Raw genomic sequence first — 25,763 nt, forward strand, 5'->3', positions numbered from 1 at the left:
GATTCTTGTACCGGATCTCCTCTCTGGTAAACAAGAATACCCTGAAGACTCTGGCAGGAGCACTCATTCAAGGGTACTATGACTATGCGTGCACCTCATGGTACCAAAGCACCTCAAAGGCGCTTAAAACAAAATTACAAACATCACAAAACAAACTGGTCAGACTACTACTTGACCTTACCCCCAGAACCCACCTCACCCCTGCCCACTTTGACAACCTAGGATGGCTTAGAGTAGACGACAGAGTACAGCAACTTGCAATGGGCCTGGTCTACAAGATACACTATACGACCGGGGTGCCCATGTACATGTCAAAATACTTCCCAAAGGTCAGTGAATACCACAACCACTACACCAGAGGAAGCTCAACAAATCATGTTAAACCCAGATTCGGCTCAAACAAGGGACTAAACACGTTTCGCAATTATGCCACAACAATGTGGAACGCCCTACCCAAAGCTGTAAAGGAATGTGAATCCCTGCCCACATTCAAAACCGCTCTTAAAGAGCACCTACGGGAGGCTGCAATTCGAAACTGGCCACTGTAAATGCCCAAAACCCCCACCACCTCCTAATAGACAGTCTCCTCCCCACCGCATGTATATATTCCCTCCCCGCCGTATGTATATTTGTGCACCCACCCACCCCGTCCTAATGTACAGTCCCCTCCCCATCATATGTATATACTCTGTCAGGATCTAGGGGTAACAGTACTGTATATTTGAATACCGTTTATGTCACAAATGTATCAGTACTAAATACCTATATGTCCCTATGCCATAAATGTCATGTATGTTGTGTATGTCATAAATGTCTATATGAATTGAAAATGGGGGACCCTGATGGAAACAAGACAAACGTCTTTCTCAGGTCTGCATCCCCTTAACAATTGTATGTATTGAGCCGTACTGTATTGTACCCATTCTGCAATCTGTTAAATAAAGTTTTCATTCATTCATTCATTCATGTTAACGTTAATATCACCTAATCTATGTTTTAAATTATGGCTATGTGTCTAATCTGCCCGTCGCTTATCAAAGACTCATTTTCCAGTCAACATTGTCAAAGCAGATTGTTTTTTTATCGCTTCATTTCCGTTTGATAGCATTTTGAAAATCACTCGTTTTCGCGGAAAAAACAACACATTCTATGATAATCGCCTTTTACTGTAATATTCTAGAATGTTGTCATTTGTCGGCCTATTTATGAAGTTTTCAAATAAACGCTAGATAATCGATAGTATATGTGTGCGCACCCACACTCGTGCCGCTCGCTGATAATCGCTGCTCTTATTTCCTGATGGCTTTTACAGTCAAAACAGCCATATCACATATAGGGGAAACGCTTATATATCCGTGAAAACGAGTCTGATTATCCTAAGACTGATAACATAGATTCCTTACCTGAGATCAGATGGTATCCAAATGGATTATTCCAATTCCTGATCACCATTCGAAAAAATCGATCATTGCAGGCGAATGAGATCCCCGCTTGGTTCGCCGCTTTGGTTCATATTAATCACATATTAACACGCTTTGGTTCATATTAATCACATATTAACACGCTTTGGTTCATACTAACGCGCCATATTAGCACACATATATACACGCGATGGACGCAGCAGGCGATCATATTAATCACATATTAACATTGATTGATTGATTGAATTTAAAAGTTTATTAACAGATTGCAGAATGGGTACAGTACAGTACAGCTCAATACATACAATTGTTAAGAGGATGCAGACCTGAGAAAGACTTTCGTCTTGTTTCCATCAGGGTCCCCCATTTTCAATTCATCTTATGACACACATGACATACAGATAGACAGTACTGCTACATCTATACATTTATGACATACCAGATTTTCAAATACAGTACTGTTTGTGATACTAAAAAAATCCAGAAGAAGAGTGTATATACATTTGACATAGAAACTGTGCATTGGGGGAGGTTGGGTAGGTGGGGTGGGGCTGTACATTGGAGGTGGGGGGGGGGGGGGGGGGACACTGTACATTGGAATACTGACATACATTTGACATAGAAACTGTACATTGGAGGAGGAACACGCTTTGGTTCATATTAATTTTACATTTACATTTAGTCATTTAGCTGACGCTTTTATCCAAAGCGACTTACAAGTTCTGTACGACAAGACAGCAAGAAGGGTACAACTCTATCAGCTGAGTAACAATGTTTATCAAAGTGTTGCGTGTTACAGTGTAGGTTAGTTTATTAGGACAAGTGCATGACAGTAAGGTCACATATTAACGCTAACGCACCATATTAGCACACATATATACACGCGATGGACGCAGGCGATCACTGCTACTGTTATTCAGCCGCGCCGAGGTACTGTTACGACCCAAGGGCCGGTCCTGCTGACCGGCAGGAGAATAACATTGGACAGTGCTCTCCTCCTGACATTGCTCCCTCTGCTGACCTAAGCCCGATGGTGCGGTCGGCCATTTTGTGTTGGTTGCACATTGTTGATATGATTTGTAATATTATGTTATGCTGGGCCATCCCTGTCTGTGTTTGATGTTACACCCCTGTTGAGTTGTGTGTCATTGCCTTAGTGTCTAGTTGTGTTTAGTGTGTCATTGCCTTAGTGTCTAGTTGTGTTTAGTGTGTCAGTGCTTTTGTGTTTGTGATTCTGTGTTTTGGCCTGGCCCTGCCAGGTGTTGGTCGTTATTAATTAGTGTGGGTATTTAAGTGTCTGTTTGTTCCTCACTTCCTTGTGGCGACATTCCTCCAGTATCCTGTGTGTTCCCCGTGTCGTGCCTGCCTTCCCCGTTGATGTCTAGTGAGTCCTGTATACTTCTGTCGTTTTCTTGTTTTCCGTCGTTGTGTTATCAGTAGTATTGTTTTGTATTTACGTTTGGATAAGAAGTAAACACCCTTCTTCAAGCATCGCTCCTCGTTTCTGCCTACGTTCATTCTCCCTTGTCTGCTAACTGTGTTCTCATCTTCAATAGCATACCTAGCGTTACAGAATGTCGCCACCAATCAAACGCACAGCAGGCAAGGTGGTAGATACTTTTGTTATCCTTCAAAACTTGATGGACGGTAATCTGGAGCAGTACACGCCTGCCAAGTGGGTGTTCTGGCTCCAGACGATCGACAGGGTTGCAAGAGAGAGCCCGACACAGGCGCCTGCGATGCGGGTTATGGCCGACCACGTCTCCGCCCTCATGGAAGGGTTTATGCCGATCCCTAGTACCCTACCCACCAGTCTGGTCCCGCTTGCTAGCTTTTCCCCCGCAGCTAGCCAGCCGACTAGCATTCAACTCACGGTCAGCCTAGAGCCTGTAGCTAACCGTGCGTCCCCAGCTAACGCAGCTCCGCCCGTTAGCATCTCTCCGGTAGCTAACCGTGCATCCCCAGCTAACGCAGCTCCGCCCGTTAGCATCTCTCTGGTAGCTAACCGTGCATCCCCAGCTAGCGTAGCTCCGCCCCGTTAGCGTCACTCCTACAGCTTGCGTGGCTAGTGCAGCAGATGAGGCCTCCACAGCTAACCCAGGCCCTACTGTTAGCTTAGCCTCTGTAGCTAGCCAGACCCTCCCAGCTGACACAGACGCTACAGCTTGCATGGCTGGTGCAGCAGATGAGGCCTCCACAGCTGACCCGGCCGTCGCTGCCAGCCTGGTTCCGCTCGGTGTAGCCCCGGCTGTCATCACTCCCCCTCCGGCTTCCACGACCAGCCCAGCCTCTACGCCACGCATCGCCGCCGAGACCGGACTGGTCTCCACGCCCAGCCCAGCCTCTACAACTGGTCCGGCTGCAACGCCGGGCTCCGGCTCCTCGACTGGTCCTGGCTTCCCGTCTGGTCCACCCCCACGCCGTGACCGGCGTCCTGGTCCTCGCCGTGGTCTTCGGCCTGGTCCTCGCCGTGGTCTTTGCCGTGGTCTTCGCCGTGGTCTACGCTGGGTCCTGCTCCGGGGGTCGCCGCCGCCGCCCCTACGTTCCATCTCCCCTGAACCGGTTCCTAGTCCGGCGGCTGGAGGGGCTCTCGTCCGGGATCCTGCTCCGGGGTCCAGCTCCCCTTCCCGGGCTTCGGCACCTGTTCCTACCCCCCCTCGTCGGGCCTCTGTTCCCAGGTCCAGCCCCCCTCCCCGGGTCTCGGTGCCCGTCCCCACCCCCCCTCGTCGGGCCGCTGCTCCCTTCCCCACCCCCCCTCTTCGGGCCTCTGTTCCCTTCCCCTCCACCCCTCTCTGGGCGTCTGCGCCCGTTTTCAGCCCCCCTGGCTGCTATGCCCCTCCTGGGGTTTTCGCTCTGTCTCCCGGCTCCTGGTCTCCAGGTCCTCTCCTTGGGCCTCCTCCGGGGTTCCGGCTTCCTCCCTCGCCTGGGTGCGGACGTTGTTCTCGGGGGTCTGGAAGCCCCCCGTTGAGAGGGGGGTACTGTTACGACCCAAGGGCCGGTCCTGCTGACCGGCAGGAGAATAACATTGGACAGTGCTCTCCTCCTGACATTGCTCCCTCTGCTGACCTAAGCCTGATGGTGCGGTCGGCCATTTTGTGTTGGTTGCACATTGTTGATATGATTTGTAATATTATGTTATGCTGGGCCATCCCTGTCTGTGTTTGATGTTACACCCCTGTTGAGTTGTGTGTCATTGCCTTAGTGTCTAGTTGTGTTTAGTGTGTCATTGCCTTAGTGTCTAGTTGTGTTTAGTGTGTCAGTGCTTTTGTGTTTGTGATTCTGTGTTTTGGCCTGGCCCTGCCAGGTGTTGGTCGTTATTAATTAGTGTGGGTATTTAAGTGTCTGTTTGTTCCTCACTTCCTTGTGGCGACATTCCTCCAGTATCCTGTGTGTTCCCCGTGTCGTGCCTGCCTTCCCCGTTGATGTCTAGTGAGTCCTGTATACTTCTGTCGTTTTCTTGTTTTCCGTCGTTGTGTTATCAGTAGTATTGTTTTGTATTTACGTTTGGATAAGAAGTAAACACCCTTCTTCAAGCATCGCTCCTCGTTTCTGCCTACGTTCATTCTCCCTCGTCTGCTAACTGTGTTCTCATCTTCAATAGCACACCTAGCGTTACAGGTACATGATTGATTGATATGTACTTTACATATTATCCAAACGAGGACAACGCAGCTGTCAACTGTACTTTACATATTATGGAATACATGTATATTATCGCGACGCGATTCACTCGCTGTCAACTGTACTTTACATATTATCCAAACGAGGACAACGCAGCTGTCAACTGTACTTTACATATTATGGAATACATGTATACTATCGCGACGCGATTCACTCGCAACGCCATAATGTTATTTCCCTGTACATTGTAACGATAACACAACGCAGCTGTCAACTTTACTTTGTAACATTGTTTTTTCGGTCATTCATAAAATTGATTGAATGAAAATAACAGATTGCAGAATGGGTACAATACAGTACGGCTCAATACACACAATTGTTAAGGGGATGCAGACCAGAGAAGTGAATTTCCTGTGAAAAAACATTTATTTTTTACAGTACGTTACACACACAAATGCTACATGACAAATTTTACAAAGAAAGTATATTTAGATTCAAAGACTATTTTAATAGCTTTCTTTGAATACACGGTTTCTCTCCTGTGACGTACAAATGCATGTACCTCGGCGCGGCTGAATAACAGTAGCAGTGATCGCCTGCTGCGTCCATCCGTATGTGATTAATATGATTAATATGAACCAAAGCGTGATTAATATGAACCAAAGCGTGTTAATGTGTCGTCGAACCAAGCGGGGATCTCATGCGCATGCGCGCGCACCTCGCGAGCACCTGGGCGAAGAAAAAGGAAATGTGCACCGGTTCCTGACAGGGAGCGAGCGAGCGAACTGGAGACGAAATCGCGCGCGACACTGTCCTGATATGAGGCGGCGCGTGTCCGAGTGTGTCTGTGTGTGTTACCTGGAAGCACACGTGGGGGGGCCTGCGATTCTTGACCAATAAAAAGTGTTAGGGGCGGGACTCGGCCGCGTAATCGCTCAACTAGAGACGCGTGTTGCTTTTTAACAGCGGAGGAGTGCAAGAATGTGACAATTTGACCATGTGACCGCGGCAGCGCAAGAGAGCGGCAATGCGGAAATAGGCTGTCTATTGCCATTCTCTAAGACAAACGCTAACCTTAACCAGCTCCTTAACAGCGCCTAAACTTAACCGTTCTAACCTTAACCAACTCCGAAACAATGCCTAACCTTAACCATAGAAAGAATATTGCCATTCTCTAAGACAAACCTTAACCAGCTCCTTAACAGCGCCTAAACTTAACCGTTCTAACATTAACCAACTCCGAAACAATGCCTAACCTTAACCTTGCCTAACCTTAACCATAGAAAGAATATTGCCATTCTCTAAGACAAACTCTAACCTTAACCAGCTCCTTAACAGCGCCTAAACTTAACCGTTCTAACCTTAACCAACTCCGAAACAATGCCTAACCTTAACCATGCCTAACTGATGAATTGAAAATGGAGGACTCTGATGTAAACAAGACGAAAGTCTTTCTCTGGTCTGCATCCCCTTAACAATTGTGTGTATTGAGCTGTACTGTATTGTACCCATTCTGCAATCTGTTAATAAAGTTTTCAATCAATCAATCAACCGGCGAAAGAATACACGTTAAAAAAAAAATTGATGGGATTCGAACTTGTCAACAACGGACCGCAGGACCGCTGCGCTGCCAGGTGAGCTGAGCTTCGAATGAAAATCATGGCGGATTAGGGCGGTTACATAATGCCGCAAGCTCTGCCGCTCCGCTCTGCGGTTGCCGCGCCTGCCGCGGGGCGTGTCGCAGCCAATCAGGGAAAACGCGGAAGCAACGGCAGCACTGCTCCGCTGTTAATAAGCAATAGGCGCACCGGTTCCTGACAGGGAGCGAGCGAGCGAACTGGAGACGAAATCGCGCGCGACACTGTCCTGATATGAGGCGGCGCGTGTCCGAGTGTGTCTGTGTGTGTGTGTGTGTTACCTGGAAGCACACGTAGGGGGGCCTGCGATTCTTGACCAATAAAAAGTGTTTAGGGGCGGGACTCGGCCGCGTAATCGCTCAACTAGAGACACAGCGAGCGAATATTTGAGGGGGGAGCGACATCGCCACTCAGTTCGCTGTCGCTCGCGGTAGGTCAGGATAGTCTGATTGAACTAATACATTTTAATCATTTTCGCAATCACGCTCGCTCGCGTCGCTCCCTGTCAGGACACCGGTTCCTGACAGGGAGCGAGCGAGCGAACTAGAGACGAAATCGCGCGCGACACTGTCCTGATATGAGGCGGCGCGTGTCCGAGTGTGTCTGTGTGTGTTACCTGGAAGCACACGTGGGGGGGGGGGGGCTGCGATTCTTGACCAATAAAAAGTGTTTAGGGGCGGGACTCGGCCGCGTAATCGCTCAACTAGAGACACAGCGAGCGAATATCTGAGGGGTGGACGACATCGCTGCTCAGTTCGCTGTCGCTCGCGGCAGGTCAGGATAGTCTGATTGAAACGAATACATTTTAATCATTTTCGCAATCACGCTCGCTCGCGTCGCTCCCTGTCAGGAAGGGGTGTTACCGTACTGGCGTGCGGCGAAGAATGCGGAAGCGTTCTGCGACTCTTCCGCTGGGATTAAGCTACACGCGAACGGCGTACCAGTAAATGTATGTTCGTTTACTGCAGAGCGGAGGGACTGGGAGACCCATGTTACTGACCAGACACTCTATATCAGTGATGGCTGTCAGAGTGTAAAGCTATTATTTTAGCATGTAAACCACTTATTTTAAACAAAAAAAAACCACCTTTAAGATATCAATCGTGAAACATAATATTAGGAAGGTGTTCCTAATATTTTGTACACAGAGTGTGTATAGTGGATTATCACAATAAAGAACAATGTTTTTATTCATTTATTTATGAATCATAATTGTAACATTATTCAAATAAAATCTTCTGACGGCACAGCACCGTCTGGCCCAGCATTCTATCTGGTTGAAATCAACAGGAGTCCAGGTAGAGAAATGACACTTCTCATTCTCCAAGGTGACAGTGATTTAGACCCTTAAGGGCTAATTAGGCTGTCCTCAATTTGGTGTCCCAATTCATCATTAGTCATTACCTATTCAATTATGCATTGACATATATATATTTGGCTGCAGCGTTCTGCATGGATCAGAGAACGGATGGACGGAGCAGAAGAGGAATACCGACGCAGTGGCTCTTCCTTCTCTTCCCTGTATATATACATGCACATTCACAATAGTCTTCTGGAATAACACTCAGGGTCAAAGGTGACGTGTTTCTCTCTCTCGGCACAACACGCTTCCAATAATTGGCCTAGGGGGTCGCAGCGGTCAGTAGCACATCTACCGACTCCGATCAATTCAATATTGGCAATGTGGGATTGAAAAGGTTACAAAAACAAGATGAGGACTTGGCTCAAACTAATTGCAGTGATATTGCACAGTGATCATCAGAAAGCTTTAAAAAAAAAAACATGTAACAGAAATAAAAAAGGGACATTTCACACGAGTCACAAGTCAACACGCTTCCATTCAGCAGCACAACCTTCCGTTATGATTATCTCTCATTGGCCACTACAAAATAGATATATCTGCGGTGATCCCAACCCATCTGTATTTTAAGTTAGTATTAAGAGAGAGTCTAACTGTAAGCTTAGGGTTAACATGAAGCCCTTTTTAGGGGAGGAGCTGTGAGGACAGCACAGTCAGCGAGTGACGAGCATCAGTTATCAGTGTTTCAGTCCCAGTCAGCAACATAATCAGACCAGACTCAGACAGTAAATCCTGGTAGTGCAGCATCAGCACACTGTGCATCGCATGCAGATGAAGAAAGCTACTTTGTGAATGTTTTACAACAACAACAACAACAACTCAAAAAGTTAAAACCTTGCATATGACCTTTTGTTCATGCCATTGTGTTACTACTACCTTTATCTTCGAAGTATAAAACAGGTGAGGACATCACTTTCACACTTGCTTGCATTAGGACACATTCGTAGTCTCAAGGATAAAGCTGTTAAAAAGCACAGTGATCCAACTCCCCCCCCCCCCCGAAGCCTACTCAAGACAGGACACCATGCCAGGGAATCTGCCTCCCTCTGTGGCTCTATTAGTCTAGGATGACATCCCATAATGATTTTATCCATCGTATAACCTTCTCCTCAACTATAATGACCCCGTTTGGATGAGGACGACCCGAGGCTCCCAGTGGCAGAGCCGATAGAGAGGCCTCCTCTTATGGCATGTCATCCGTCTCCTCGGCGTCCACCAGGCAGGACTGGTCAGCGCCGGGGGCCGTGAACGGCGGGTGGTACTCGAAGGCGGTGAAGAGAGTGGTGCCGAGGTCGTGCTTCTGGTGCAGGAACCAAATTACCGCTGAGATGCCCATGATGGCCACGACGCTGAGGACGACCAGGGCGGAGAGCACGGGGCTGGCCTCTGGAGGACAGACGCACATTACAATGCAAGGAAGGTCAACGATAATAAACACGGACTCTCCCCGGGGGAATAAGAAAATGAAACTGCGAACAAAAGCAGAAGGGGGTTTCACTCACTCGGTTTCCTTTCCTCCGCAGGCTCTGGAAAAACAAAACGAAACACAATGGAAGTGAGAGAGGGATGGTCGGGTTAACTCTTTGAGTGCCGGCCTCCATGTCCTATTTACCCCGTTGAATGCCACCACCCACTTCAATGACAGATCTCTCATATTTGTGAACGCATAAACTATATCTTAACTTATGGCCATGTGTCTAATATGGCCGTCGCTTATCAATGACTTGTTTGCAGTCAACATTGTCGAAACGGATTTTTTTTTTTTAATCGGTTCATTTCCGTTTTATACCATTTTGAAAAACGCTAGTTTTTTGAAAGTTTCAGAAAAAAATAAAGATTCTGTGATAAACACCCCTTTACTGGAATACACTGGAATACACAAAACATGTTGTCATTTTTCGGCCTATTTATGAATAGTTTTCAAATAAACGCTAGATTATCGATAGTATATGTGTACTTATGCACGCTATAGAAGCGGGCTGAAAAATCGATTATCTTATTTCCTGATCGCACACACACACACACATATGGCACACGCTGATATATAGGTGAAAATAGCTCTGATTATCCCAAGACTGGTAAAATAGATTCCTTACCTCAGATCAGATTATTCCAATTCCTGATCGCCATTCCAAATATCGATCGCGTTTATTGATCCAACGCTGGGTACTGGAAACACACATTCTCCGCTGTTCTGGTGGTGGGCAATAACTTCGATCGTCTCCGGTTACTTGTCTGACAAGTAAAATGTGGAAGCAGGACTTTTTTTTCTCCATGCGTTTCATTCAATCCAATGGGGTGCAGTACCATCCGGAGACGATAGGGGGCGGTATTTTCCCTGTTCGAGTTCAGACAGATCCCCACTGGTAACGTGAGGCTAGATTGATGAAATATGAATGGAAACCGCTAATAAAAAAAATAACGATTAAAAAACGGCATATCTCGTTCCTGGCACTGAACGGTTGGCATGAAATAACGAATTATGCCGTGGCTGGCACTCAAAGTGTTAAGAGCACATGCCGCCCTGACGCTCCGGGAATATGAATGGACTACTGCATTTATATATAGCAGCTTTTATCCAAAGCGCTTTGCGATTTGTTCCTCACATTCACTCACACATTCACACACTGACGGCAGAGGCGTTCCATGCAAGGTGCCAACCTGCTCATCGGGAGCAGTTAGGGGTTAAGTGTCTTGCTCAAGGACACTTTGACACGTTGCCAGGAGGAGTGGGAATCGAACCAGGAACCTTCCGATTACCAGACAACCGCTCTACCTACTGAGCCACAGTGATATGTCATGTCATCAAGATGTCAAAATCTGAAGCTGCTCCGTGAAAGATTGATTTTGTAGGCCCGCTGAACATTTGAGTTTCCATACGTCGAGTTAAGTTGTACCTTTATGGGGACATATTGGGGACAATTCGTTCTCTGCATTTTGACCTATCCTTAAAATATCAGGAGCAGTGAGCCTCACAGTGCGGCGCCCGGGGACCAACTCCAGTCGTAACGCCGGTAACCCGGGCGACGGCAGGAAGCCTAGCTCTATTACAATTTTTTTAAATGTTCTTATTGAAGGAATCTATGTTTTTCAATGTGTATATAATGTATATATCGGTGGGTGACAGCATCTACTCAGATGGATCTATAGATCTTAAAAGTAGCCGGCAGTCAGTGTGTGTTAGCAGCAGACTAATAGCAGAGCCCATGGCTCCGAGGTCATTCGGCAGTAGGGCTGCACGATTAATCGATTTTTTATCGAAATCGCGATTTGGAATGATGCAATTATCAAATCGCACAAAAAAAAAGAAATCGCATTTTTTTTTTTTTTTTTTACATTTTTAACCAGGAAGTCCCATTGAGATACAAGATCGGGTTGGGAGAGGGAAGTAAGGGGTTTTAGATTGTGTGTTGTGAAGTTTAGACTTCAGAGAGGGAGAGTAAAGTACAGAAAAAAAGGTACCATTGGGTAGGTATCGATTCCCAGGTTTCAGGCTCGGTGTCCTGAAAAGACCCACCGCGTAGGCCAGATGCAAGCCGCATTTTACAATAAACCTCTGTGGGGCTGCTTAATTTCTTTTTTTTTTTTATTATAATCGCAAATTTAATCACAATCGCAATATCTGTCAGAAAAATCGCAATTCGATTATTTCCCAAAATCGTGCAGCCCTATTCGGCAGCTTGTTAACATAAACACTGATAAGCAGTGATGGAGGCAGGTTTGGTCAGAGTGAATTATGGGGAGTTTGACATCGATAGAACGGACGTTTAGTGTGCTAAAGGTGAAGAGCCGTTGCCATGGCAGCGTGTCACGTAGTAACGAGAAGAGGGGGAGGGCCCGTTGCTATGGGGAGAACATTATGAGCCATGGGTTCCTTCCGGGGTAAGTTTAGATCAAGACCCGACGCACAATCGAGCAGACGCGCTGATCAGAGACTGTGAGATCCCTCCTCACCCTCGCCGGGTGGGGGAGGGGAATATGACACATCATCACTAGCTTCGGCTAACAGGATACTGGCTGGTTGGCTACGACGAGGCCCAGAACCATGAGAGAAGAGACGGTGGAGAAGAATGAATTAAGACTGTTCAAGGACATTACTGAATTGGTTACATCTGGCACAGAGGCTATGTTTATGAAAATAAACATGAGGATCTAAGGAAAGAGATCACGTTGGAGTGTCGACAAAATGTAAATGAAACTAAATTAACGCCATAAACCGATGGTTGAAGTTCTTACGCTCGGCCGCCTCGCAGATGACTCCGTTTTCCACAGCGTCCTGACAGCTGACTGTCTCCCACTCCCCCGTGCTGCTGTGCAGCGCCACGCAGGTGTCCGCGGGCACCAGGTCAGACGGGACGGAGCTGCTCTCCCAGTTGGTGTAGTTCACCGCCTGCTCGCCGAACCACTTCATGTCGTTCCCTGAGGGGACACACGGATCACATTCACTTTCAAATCAAGTACATTTTGTTTTATCATTTTTGTTGTTCAAATACTGAAAAACCTGAGCGTGGAAAGCATTATGTTAGAATATAATTAGGGCTGTCAGTTTATCGCGTTAATTAGATTAATTAATTACACAGCAAATTATCGCGTTATGAAAATGTACTCAAAATATAATTTTTTTTAAATATATTTTTTAATCTCATTCATTCCATAGGAACATAGAATACACATTTACAGACTTTCTTTTTTAATATGGTTCATTTGCATATTCTTGGTATCTGATTCTAGGGACATCTATGGATCTCAGGGGATGTATTCCCAGTGTCAAAAATACTGTGTCTGTTACTAGGTTTGAGTAAATTGTAATGAATCAAATGAGAATATCAATAATTTTTTTTTAATCTTTGACTGTGAATAACACCATGCTAAAATTGACCAGACCTGAAAAATCTAAGCAAATTAATAAATGGAAGATGATTAAACAGAAGGTTTTGTAGATACAGTACTGAATTCTGCCATCTGGACACATGCCATTTGAAATATGATTATAGAATATAGAATATCAGGCATAAAATTATGCGATTAAAATGCGATTAATTAATTACAAATCCTGTAATTAATAAGGCGGCTGGGTGGCGCAGCGGTCTAAGCGCTCGTCACCAACGCGAGAGACACCGGTATCGAATCCGGCTGTCAGCGTTGCCTCCGGCTTGGGCCGGCCGTCATACTGACTCAATTGGCAGAGTCAGCGGGAGGGGAGTCGATGGGTGGTAATCTGGTCGTTGTAAACAGCGACTCCTACAGATCGGTCAGGGCGCCTGCACAGCAAGGACAGGAGATGGTGAGGGTAGTGTGACCTCCCACACGTTACACCTCGCCAATGAGAGTCCGCACTGGCAGGTGAGAAGAAGTGGCTGGCTGACTCCGCATGTATCGGAGGGGACATGCGATAATATTCCTCAACCCTCCCTACGACCGACCAGTGGGGGGCACATGCGAGCAACGATCAAGACAGGGGAGGGGGGAATTGGCATGACTAAATTGGGATGAGAGAAAAAAAAACTGAAAAAGGAGAAAGTGGATAAAAAAAAATCCTGTAATTAATTAGATAAATTTTTTTAATTGCCTGACAGCACTAAATATAATACAGGTGCATCTCGATAAATTTGAATATCGAGAAGTTAATTTATTTCGGTAATTCAATTCAAAAAGTGAAAATCATATATTATATCGATTCATTACCCACAGTGAAATATTTCAAACCTTTATTTCTTTAAATTTAGATGATTATGGCTTACAGCTAATGAAAGCCCCAAATTCAGTATCTAAGAAATGTTGAATATTACATACAAAAATATATTACAGAAGTGTCGGCCGACTGAAAAGTATATGCACTCAATACTTGGTCGGGGCTCCTTTTTCATGAATCAATGCTATCTAGATTTGGAATGGATTGATTGTTTAGATCTCTAGCATGGCTAACAAATGGAAATATACTGTAGTGTAGTCTGCCCTGTTGTTCTGACCAGGATTACGTTACTTTTGCCCCCTTGATGCGCGTGCACACGAGTCTGACATGGACAGCGAACAGCTCTATAGAGACACTGGAATGCCAGATTGAGATCTTTTCATGTCTCATTGTGGCCACAGGATTAGTAACGGGAGGCGTTGGCTACCGCCTGGCGGACATTAGCACTCCACTGAGCACACTCTTGTAGTTAGACCTGTCTTAGGTCATCTTCTCTGAGCATAGCCAGTGGCTCAGGAGGTAGAGCGGTCGTCTGGTAATCGATCCGGTTCGATTCCCTCTCCTCCCGGCCAGCGTGTCAAAGTGTCCTTGAGCAAGACACTTAACCCCTAATTGCTCCCGATGAGCAGTTCGGCACCTTGCACGGTCGCCTCCGCCGTCGGTGTGTGAGTGAATGGGTGAATGTGAGGAACAAAAAGTGCTTTGGATAAAAACTGCTATATAAATGTACCATTTACAGCCAACTCTCAGTAGGTTTAGGGGGCGTGGCCTTCTGTTCATTGAAAGGAGATTTTGAATGTAAACTAATGGGACTAGTGTGATTGTTGCTCTGGGATAATCTCCTAGTGCTATTGGCTAGCATTGACTTAACTTGTGATAGCAGACGTTGAATGAATGTTCACACTGTATTCTCATTCTATTATTATTCCCCCCGCCTGCACACACCCCCTCCCCCCATGCTGCTACGACACCGGAATTCCCCCAAGAGGATTAATAAAGGAACACTTGACTTGACAGTTGCTGTGGATGTTTCTGAGCCACTAAAATGAACTGACTTGAAGCAAACGTGTTTGTTGACTATATATCGGTTATCTTTTACAACTGACTGGTGGGCAAATCAGGGTAAGAGTTTAGATGATGCAAATCAGGGTAAGAGTTTAGATCAGGGTAAGAGTTTAGATGATGCAATCTATTACAGGAAGCAGATTGTCTATCTGAAATTGTTTGATTATGTTGACATCCAGGAATTTCTCAAGGGCCTTTAGTCATATTTCCACAATATTCACGGCTAGAACATGTGGGTAACTTTACACTGACCTGCCTTCACATGTATTACACACAGAATACCAGCTGCTACCCTCACATAGACTCTTCAGATCACATGTATTACACACAGAATACCAGCTGCTACCCTCACATACTCTTCAGATCACATGTATTACACACAGAATACCAGCTGCTACCCTCACATACTCTTCAGATCACATGTATTACACACAGAATACTAGCTGCTAGCTACCATCACATACTCATCAGATCACATGTATTACACACAGAATACCAGCTGCTACCCTCACATAGACCCCCAAGTGGAAACTGAAAAGATTCAAAAACCCATTTGCGCCACATTCAATAAGCCTACTTAAGGAGTAGGATAGAAATGTGGTCACAACCTACACATGATGCAATATAAAAAGGGCTGTGCAATATGAAATAACCTTGGACTTATGGGACTGTGCCACATCAAATGAATAACGTTGGTTGGGGGGGAAGGAAGGGGTTAATTACATTGTTTCTCTGATGTCTGTAAATGGCTAAATGGCTGCATTTATATATCTCTTTTATCCAAAGCGCTTTACAATTTGTTCCTCACATTTTACCCATTCACTCACACAATGATGGCAGAGGCAACCATGCAAGGTGCCAACCTGCACATCGGGAGGAATTAGGGGTTAAGTGTCTTGCTCAAGGACACTTCGACACGCTGCCCGAGAGGAGTGGGAATCGAACTGGGAACCTCTGGATTACCAGACGATTGCTCTACTTCCTGAGCCACTGTCGCCCCCATGTCCGTCTCTGCTGTAACATGGTTGTCTCTCTGCCGTCTTGTCTGTATGTCTGTCTCTGCTGTAACATGGTTGTCTCTCTGCTGTCCTGTCTGTATGTCTGTCTCTGCTGTAACATGGTTGTCTCTCTGCTGTCTTGTCTGTATGTCTGTCTCTGCTGTAACATGGTTGTCTCTCTGCTGTCTTGTCTGTATGTCCGTCTCTGCTGTAACATGGTTGTCTCTCTGCTGTCTTCTTCTACTATCCACAAAAAAATAGACCTCATCATTCACCCCCACCCGGCTTGAGCGCCTGGCCCCCAAATTGTCTGTGCATGCCCCTGGTGTTAATACAGGGTTCCGCAGGTTAGGCCAGTAAGATTACATTTTGAGGAAAACAAGGGTTTCGGAGGAGGGTGTGAGGTCACAACGTTGGGATGTTCCCGATTGGTTAGATTCGATTAGATTCCAATGTATTGTCATCATACAGCACAAGTACAGCACAACAAAAAGAAGTTTGGCATCCAACCAGAGTGCAAATGTAACAGTAAAGTGCAATAGTAATATACAATGTACAACTCTGTACATCTGACTAGCACTATTACTCAGTAGTAAATAAATAAATGGTGCATTTATATAGCACTTTTATCCAAAGCACTTTTGTTCCTCACATTCACACACGGACGGCGGAGGCAATCATGCAAGGTGCCCACCTGCTCATCAGGAGCAGTTAGGGGTTAAGTGTCTTGCTCAAGGACAGTTCGACACCCTGCCCGGGAGGAGCAGGATTCAAACCGGGAACCTTCTGATTACTTACCTCTGTCTACCTGAGCCACTGTCACGCAGTAGTACTAATTTATATATTTTATACCCAGTTTAAATCACCTGTACATTGTATATTACTATTGCACTTTACTGTTACATTTGCACTCTGGTTGGATGCAAAACCTATTTTTAGTTGTACTGTACTTGTGCTGTATGGTGACAACAAATTTTTTATCTAATCTAATCTAGACTCATGGGGGGAAAAAACTTGAAGAAAAAAAAGGTTAAAAATAAGTGATACTGTATCTGGCTGAGTTGCTGTTGCTTTTGATTCTCTCATTTGTTTCCTAATATAAAGACAAAATAATTGCGGGAGGTGGTTTCACAGAAACAGGATATCATGATGTTTTCGGAGTTCCAAAGGGTAACTGATTGTAACCATAGTGAAAGGGACAGAATGGTCCGTCTTGTAATGTCATCGCCACATGTTAAGACTCTACGGACCTCAAGGTTAGTAAGGGTGGGAATCACTAGGACCTTGTGGTTAGTGAGGGTGGGAATCCCTCAACTAAGACATCCAACTGTCTTTCAACTAGACATCCAGCAAACTAACACATCCAACTTTTCTTTTCTTACCTACTTTCTATAGAACTTCATTCTTAGATGCTTCTATAGAAAGTAGGTAAAACAACAACAAAAAAGTTCTCTTTGCCCTATATATCAGGGGGGGGGGGAAGAGTTCTTTTCCCTATAAGATTTTTTTTTTTTTTTAACCGACTTTCTATAGAAGCAGCTGGGAGGTGCGCTGGTTTAAGTGAGCGTGGGTTATTGAATTTATTGGTTGCTAATTTTATTACTGTCCGCCTTGTTTCCAACTGATTAAGTTTAGGCCTTCTTTCGAAGTTGGTTAAGGTTAGAGTTTGGAATCAGGGCTGGTGGTCTATCGCCCTGCTCTAAAGACAAACTCTAACCGTAACCAACTTCGAAAGAGGGCCTAAACTTAACCAGTTGGAAACCAGATGGACAGTAACTAAATTAGCAATCAATCAATCAATTCAATAGTCCACGCTCACTTAAAACAGTGCACCTCCCAGCTGCTTCTATAGAAAGTAGGTAAACATTTAAAAAAAAAAAGATTTGCAATGAATCAATCAATCAATTCACACGATTTTTATTTTGTTCCACAATGACTCATGACCCATCAATTACATCATCCAACATTGTTTAAGAAACTAAGACATTCGCCTATCACCATATCCTTTCGTAATGTTTACTGTCCGGCGTGGCCGCCATCTTGCTTTCATTCCTAAAACCACGAACGGCGGAGTGATAGGAATGCGGTTGTGGGCGGGTCCTGGGACCAAGAGCGTGGGATTATTACAAATATCCACGTGTAAATTGACTGTTTCAGCCAATCAGAATCGAGAAATGTGCATGCCGTTGTATAATGATGTTTATAAACTGATCTCAAAGCTGCTTCAGTGGGGATTATGAGCGGGCAGCTATGCAACCACGTGGCTACGTACCTAGTAGTACATACAGTACATACTGTGTAGTCAATAGCAAGGTTTCGGATTTCTGTATCCATTTTGTTTCAAGAATCACATTGTGGGTCTGACTCTTAACCAGCAAACCAGCAAAACCTGCACGGACTACAACGTATGATGTATATCACACCAGTTAGGGCACCTTGTGTATACCGTTTACTTTTACTCTTATTCATAGTATATATATTCAGATTAAAATTCTTTATAGCCTATATTTATTGAGAGTAGCGTATATATATATATATATATATATATATATTGTTTACAATGTTAATTTCTTTCTCATTTTTATATTCATATCTAATTGTATTGCCTATATTTATGTCTTTATACTATTACCCTGCCCATACCTGTACCCCCCCCCCCCCTCTCCCATGCTGCCCTAATTTCCCGCAAAGGGATCAATAAAGGAATGTCTTATCTTATTGTATATTCTGAGTAGGGAGGTACAGAAATGTTTTTGAGCCCATACAGACACAAAATGTTTTTCTCCACTCATATCAGCCAGTCTCAACCGCTGTGAGAGATTAAGCCTGTTTGCCGTCTATTCTTAGATACTCTAGTCTAGTGGTACCAGTGTTGTGTTTGGGTATGTGGGTCGTGGAGGGGTCAACTCTCCCCATAACAAACAGTCCCTCATGTCAATTAAAAGACGTTAACTGAAGTTGTATTTGTTCGTTACACAAAAGTCCTTGAGCCCCATTTCATGCCGGCGGAGTCACACGCACTGGCAAATTGGCAATTTCTTTGTGCCAAGTTTCTTTGTGCCTGCGCCTGTTCAGTAAGTTCAAGGCTTGAAAAGAAACCTGCTTGCGCCGAGATGGCATGGCTGGGGGGCCTGGCAACACAGATTCACCGGCACAGTGCCATTCTGGTCTCCATTTTGACCCTCTCTGTAATCTATGATATACACAAAATACACCTCACAGAAAGGCGTGTGCAGAATTACAGTATTCGTCAGGGGTGAGCTGGACTGACTGCTGGCTGGAAAAGTTAAGATGTTTTACATACTGAGCATTAAAGCATGAACAGCTTTGAGCCTGTCCAATAATTATCTCTATAAGCGTACTGCGGGTCAATTGTTGGGGTCATAGACCTTTCTTAGATATGATCAATAATAGATCAGAACATGAAAATAAACGTTCCATTCATTCATAGTTGGATGATGCCAGTGTGTAGCCTGATAAATAATAGACGTGTTTTTTTTAATGGTTCTTATCGCCGTAGGCTGATACTCGTGTCTGCAATTTGTGCCAATGTATAAGATAAGATATTCCTTTATTGATCCCTTGGGGAAATGTGGGCGTTATAGCAGCATGGGGGAGGGGGTAATAGAAGAAAGACATAAATATAGGCAATAAAATTTGATCTGAATATAAAAATATGAGGGGGAAAAAACTGTGTAAACAAAGGTGCAGATGAGGGTCTGTATGCCCCATCGGTTATATTATACGTTACAATAAATATAGGCAATACAAAACTGGTTGTTGGTACATCCCTGATTCGGCAAGTTGAAGCGTGAAGCCTTGGTCTTTGCATCATCCTCCTCACAGAACTCACCGTTGGTGTCGAAGTACATGCCCAGCCATATGTTGGTGTTGCCCTTCCACACCTCAGGACAGTAGTCGAGGATGAAGGCATTCTCCTCTGCACTCTGAACGGTCACAAGTTCTGCAGAGAAACACATGCGGTTCCTTAACACTTTCATTGCCAACGACGCTATATGTCGTTTGTTCATGCCGACCGTTTATTGCCAACGACGCAATATAGCATTTTTTTTTTAAATTAGCGATTTGAATTCATATTTCATCAATCTAGTATCACGTCAGTGCTGTAAACTCTCTCTGAGCTCCATTGGGAAAATACCGCCCCCAATCGTCTCCCGGATGGTAATGCACCCTTTTGGAATGGACTCAATGAAAATGTATGAGAAAAGAAAAATCCAGATTCCACATTTTACTTCTCAGGCAAGTAATCCGAGCCCATCAGACTCATTGTGGCCCATCAGAAGAGCGTGGAATACATATTTCTAGTACGCAGTGTTGGATCAATAAACGCGATCGATATTTGGAATGGCAATCAGGAATTGGAATGATCTTTTTGGGGAACATCTGATCTGAGGTAAGGAATCTATTTGACCAGTCTTGGGATAATCAGAGCTGTTTCACCTATATATCAGTGTTTGCCCTATGTGTGTATGTGTTTGTGTGTGTGTGTGTGTGTGCGATCAGGAAATGAGATTCGATTTTTCAGCTCGCTTCTCTAGCGTAAACTATCGATAATCTAGCATTTATTTGAAAACGATTCATAAATAGGCCGAAAGATTACAACGTTTTTTGTGTATTCCAGAATATTCCAGTAAAGGCTGTTTATCACGGAATCTTTATATTTTCCTGAAACTTTCAAAAAAGAGCGATTTTCAAAATGCTATAAAACGGAAATTAACCGATTAAAAAACAATCCGTTTAGACAATGTTGACTGCAAACAAGTCATTGATAAGCGACGGCCAGATTAGACACACAGCCATAGGCGGCGTGTCTATTAGGCCAGGGGGGGCTATGCCTACCCAAAATATTATGCTGTGAATTTTGAAATGTATATATAATATATGTGCGCAGGCTGCTGGCTATTGTGTGTGTCTTGTGCTGCAGCCTGCTGGCCGAGGTTTCAACGACGAAGGTGTCAATCGGTGGCAGCGTTTAACATTCCAGGTACAGGCAGTAACCAATCACGCATAGGCTCAGGTTAAAGAATGTAGCCAATCACATCATTTACATGATCCCGCAGCGTGTATATTTTCCCCAACGCAGTTTCACTTCCGCGTTCGGTTTGCTGCGTTCTGAATCTCCGCCCGCCGATCCTTTGTAGCGAGGTAGTTAATCATATTGGATGCCTTCATTTGAACAATTAATTTGCACTATATGAAATGAGTGGGGCTCGCTGTGGTAGCCTAGTGGGTGTATTGTATGAAATCAGAACCTGGACAGCACCGTTTGCGTGCAAGCAAAAAAGAAAAAGGAAAAATGTTGCACGCTATGCGCAAGTCCCATCCCAACTATAGCCTACCCTAATGTCCAGCTCACCCGCCGCCTATGCACATAGCCATAATTTAAGACATAGATTATGCGTTCACAAATATGAGAGCGCTATCATTGAAGTGGGTGGCGGCATTCAAGGGGGTAAAAAGGAAAACACGGCCGGCACGGAAAGTGTTAAAGTCAGAACAAACTGAGCAGCCCAACTTCCATCAACAAATCAAACTCCTCAATACTGTATGTGAATGTCCCCCACATGTACAGTATATGGTCACAGATAATCCGTATTGGGGATTTAATAATAATAATATCAATAGGCGGCGGCTAAGTGGCGCAGTGGGCAAGGCACTCGCCACTAACGCAGGATATGCTGGGTTCGAGCCCAGCTCTCGGCGTTGCTACCAGCTTGGCTGGTCGTTCATACTAACACAATTGGCAGTGTTAGGGGGTGGGAAAGCTGGTGGGTGGGTCCTGGTCGTTGTAAACAGCGACTCCTACAGTTCGGTCGGGGCGCCTGCTCAGCGAGGAAAGGATCTAAGGGGGGTAGTGTGTTCCTTCCACACGTTACACCCTCTCAGTGAGAGTCCGCGCTGCCAGGTGAAAAGAAGCGGTTGATTGGCTATACATGTGTCGGAGGAAGCATGTGATAGCCTCCACTCTCCCAGACCGACTGTAGGGGGTAGAGTGCGCAGCGACCAGGAAGGGGATTGGGAATTGGCATAACGACTAACATTGGGATGGGAGAAAAACTGAGGGAAAAAGGAGGGGGAAAAAGATCCAAAAAAATTAAAAATAATAATAATATCAATAATAATAATATCAATCATAATAATATCAATAACAATAATGATATATGTTACGAAGGATCAGATTAAACCGAATATATATATTTATTTATTGATATATATTGAATAGTATTTGTATATCGTTTGATATCCCTTGTATATTCCTTGTACATATACACGGAATATACCTTTAGCCTACTATAGCCCATAATAGTTCATTCTCTTATTGGACAAAAGGACCAGGCGCCAGGGGACCAGCCCCTGGCCTCAAGTTCAAAGGTACCGACGAGACATGTCCGTACTAGCCCCGGCTCCGCTCAGGGATACGGCTACCGAAATGAGAGTGGCACTATTTGTTCACCGTGCATATAAATATGGCGCAAGTAAATGTAGAAGACCCTTAGTCCTTTACCCTTCTACCCAACTTAGTAACAGAACGTGAAGCCTCACCCACGATACCACGTGCGGTGTAGTATGGCCTGTTTGGCCTTAGAATAGCATCGAGACCTCGTGCGAATTAATAGCTGAATTGTCAGAGTTTGGCACTGTACCGTCGAGTGCGACGTATTTCTATTAAGTAATAATAGTCTATCGTGTATGGTGCATCGTGCGGTTAGAGTTCTAAAGTGACCAGCATCTCCAACGCTTCCTCGTGTTATCTAGAGTCTTAACCAGGCTGGGCCGACCACATGGCGCCTTCATCCGAGGAGATCTAGACGAGGACCGAGGGACATGTACACTGGATTACCTACCCGACGACTGCTGAGCCCTATGCGGCTGGAATATATTTGCTTTGGTACTGTGATTTGTGGAGCGGATAATCGCCGACGCCTGTGAGTGTTGGATTTACCCCGAGAGGAGTCAAGTTGAGTCGGCGCTCAGAGTGACTGAGGTCGCCTAGCTTCTTCTTCATTGTGGAGCTACAGCCTACAAGAGAACCAAGGTGTATTCATCTGCGGATCAAGAGTCTACTGCACCGTCTTCTGTACTTGAAGTCTCCCTAGATATCGTTGACCAGACGGTCTACTACCGACGGCTCTCCTACCCCCCCTACCGGCTTACAACCGGGAGGACCCCTTCCAGAAGATCCCGCTATATCATTAAGTGTACCATAGATCTAATTCCCTAAGAGCCAGGTTGTATACTTGCTTCCTGCGTAACCAGAGATTGGACATTCAGTGTTGATTTGCCTACGAGTACTCATTTGCCTTACAAGTGCATTCAAATCATAAATGTAATAGTAAATATCATATGTACCTTTTGCTATATTAAATATTTGATTATTACCTTTGTGTGGAACCGATTTCATTGTGGGAAAGTGTTCATCATATTTAGATATCGTGTACTGTATGGCCAGTAGTTAAAGTACATAAAGCGGTAGTGGTTTAATGATACCATACTTATCAATACAGTCAGGGAATTGTACCCCTCAGTTACAATTGGTCCTTCGAGCCGGATGGTAATTAGTGTAATATTAATATAGTGGTATTAATATTGAAATGGCCTATGATGAACACTCCACGAAACGGTCCTCCTAAAGTAGAACGCCCGCAGCGTAGACGACAGCCACCTCAGTACTTAGAGGATTACGCTGCCAGTATACTACCTAGCCTTCTACAAACGGTAAACGCGGTAAAAGTAGAAAGTAAAATTATGTCCGACCCTATCAACCAGGATACCCCGACCACAGAGGCCCTAGTGGGTTCTAATGTAACTGACCAAGCTCACGGTGGGGACCAGGAGGGAACTGACACGACTTTACCCCCCGCCAAGACCGAAGAAGTAGTCCCCCAAGAGCTCCGGGAGGAAGACAACCCTCCAGAGATGGAACTCTGCACGGAACAAGAGGAGGAGAACGCCGAGGAGATAGAGCTCCAGGACTCCCCGCAGGGGAACGCATCCCCAACGAGTACTGCCAGGAGCGGATCACCTCAACCAACGTCTTCCCCCAGCGAGGCGGACCAGATGCTGGCACAGGCGTTCCTCGCCAGCATAGCAGCCTCTACGGAGCGCGATAGACTCCAAGCACAGACGCTTAGCGAGCGCGAACAACTCCAAGCGCAGCAACGGAGCGACGAAGAGCGCATACGTCTGGAGATGAGACGCCTTCAGACGGAAGAGAATATGGCAAGAGACCGGGCCGACACCCAGCGTGCCGCTGCCGGTGCCCAAAGAGAAGCAGATCTCACCAAGCGCGAAGCCGAGCGCGACAGACTACAAGCCGAGCGCGACAGACTACAAGCGCAGCTAATGGAGCAGCTGATCACCAGGGCAACACCCCCTCCCTCCACAAGGGGTTCCAGGGCCTCGTCAAGACACGGGTCAAGGGCACCCTCCCCTAACCGATTAAGCGACCCTGAGCCCGACCACCAGAGAGAGTCTATACTAGGGGTGGACGGTATGGTCTAAAATTTATATCACGGTATAATTTGAAGCATAGACGGTAACGGTATATATCACGGTATCATCGTTTTTGATAAAAAAATCTTTTTTATTTTATATAATTTTTTTTTTTTTATAAAATATATATATTATATAATTAGACTTGTACTTGTATTATCTGCGAGACATCGCCACCACGCAACAAGCTCCACTGTCTGTGTGTACTCTAGTAGCCTCCAGCTACGGCCAGGTTTCCCCGGAGCTGCACCTGGACCTATACTCAGTAGCCTCGAGCAGAGCTACGGCCAGGATTCTCCGGCGCTGCACCTGGACCCTATTATATTGGAATAACGTTAGCAAGCCCTCAGCTCGAATACGCATCGAATCAGTGTTATAAGACATTGATATCAGGAGCTATCCGGCTAAGCCGGATATATAACGTTAATACAACGCCTCAGTGAATTATTTAGTTCAATGGGACATTTCGTTTTGAACGGTGAACTAACTCGCGTTAACGTGAGCTAACGGCTAACAGGTAGCACACACACGTCTCTCTCTACTAGACTTTGTGGAGCGTTTGTTGATGTCAGGAGCTATCGGTAGCTGGCCGACTAGATACCGTTCGGTTAGACAATGCCTCATCATGTATTAAACTAAAAGTGAATAGTTGACTGGGTCATTTTGTAACGGTAGCTAAGCTAACGTTAGCTCAGGGAGACGCCGCCGACAGCTGAGCTCCCGTGTCCCGTCCCACTAGACTACTAGATCCGTGTTTACATGCGTGCGGTAGGGGCTGGCACGCCCACTGCGCGAAGCCTCCTAAATAACTTTTTCCAGTTCGCACATATCTATTATCTATGACTAATTCTATCTATTTTTAGGGGCAAATGAGAGTGAAATAGTCGCGCTGTGGTTACATGACGTCATTGGTATTTTAGAGCTGCACTACCGGTTTAGACGGTATAGTCAAAATCCATACCGTAGAGCAAATTCATACCGTTTATACCGTATACCGTTTATACCGTCCACCCCTGGTCTATACCCCCCTCCGAACTCCTTCCCCGACTGGTCCCAGTGAGACCCAGCTACAAGGAAGGAACGGCGGACACCGCGGAGAGGCTAAATAGACGACTACAGGATCTAGAAGACCTGGCAGAGGAAGAAGAGGGAGAAGAGGAGAGTCAAGCCCGACAGCAGCACATTACTCCACAGGACCAGGAGGTCCAGTACAGCCCAGGCTATACCCCCGCGGCTCTGCGCTACAGACCCCCGACTCTATTCACGGGTGAGCATGACGCACGACCAGTCCCGAGGAATAGTACCTGGACCAGCGGGCCATGGTACCCTGCCGGTACCAGCCCACCGAGAGGCGTAAGAGGAGACTCGCCCAGGAGGCCTCTCTTCCAACGCTCACCGATGTGCCAGCCATCCACGGCGTCATACATTGGCACACCGACGTTTCCAGACTTCACC

The 25,763-nt window shown here is 45.5% G+C and overlaps 1 protein-coding gene across 1 annotated transcript in view; it reads right to left on the bottom strand.

The window, feature by feature from the left end:
* Positions 1-5,392: 5,392 nt before the first annotated feature.
* The window catches only part of cd302 (CD302 molecule), a 28,202-nt gene continuing 7,831 nt past the window's right edge, over positions 5,393-25,763 (bottom strand). The window contains exons 3-6 of the mRNA XM_084311653.1: positions 19,648-19,758; positions 12,276-12,458; positions 9,542-9,565; positions 5,393-9,425 (exon numbers count right to left, since the gene is read on the bottom strand). Of these exons, the coding sequence (XP_084167779.1) occupies positions 9,223-9,425; positions 9,542-9,565; positions 12,276-12,458; positions 19,648-19,758 (521 nt within the window). The 3' untranslated portion in view covers positions 5,393-9,222. The remainder of the gene's footprint in view (positions 9,426-9,541; positions 9,566-12,275; positions 12,459-19,647; positions 19,759-25,763) is intronic.

This window comes from Notolepis coatsorum (genome assembly GCF_963971535.1).
Source record: "Notolepis coatsorum genome assembly, chromosome: 3".
Taxonomy (NCBI): domain Eukaryota; kingdom Metazoa; phylum Chordata; class Actinopteri; order Aulopiformes; family Paralepididae; genus Notolepis; species Notolepis coatsorum.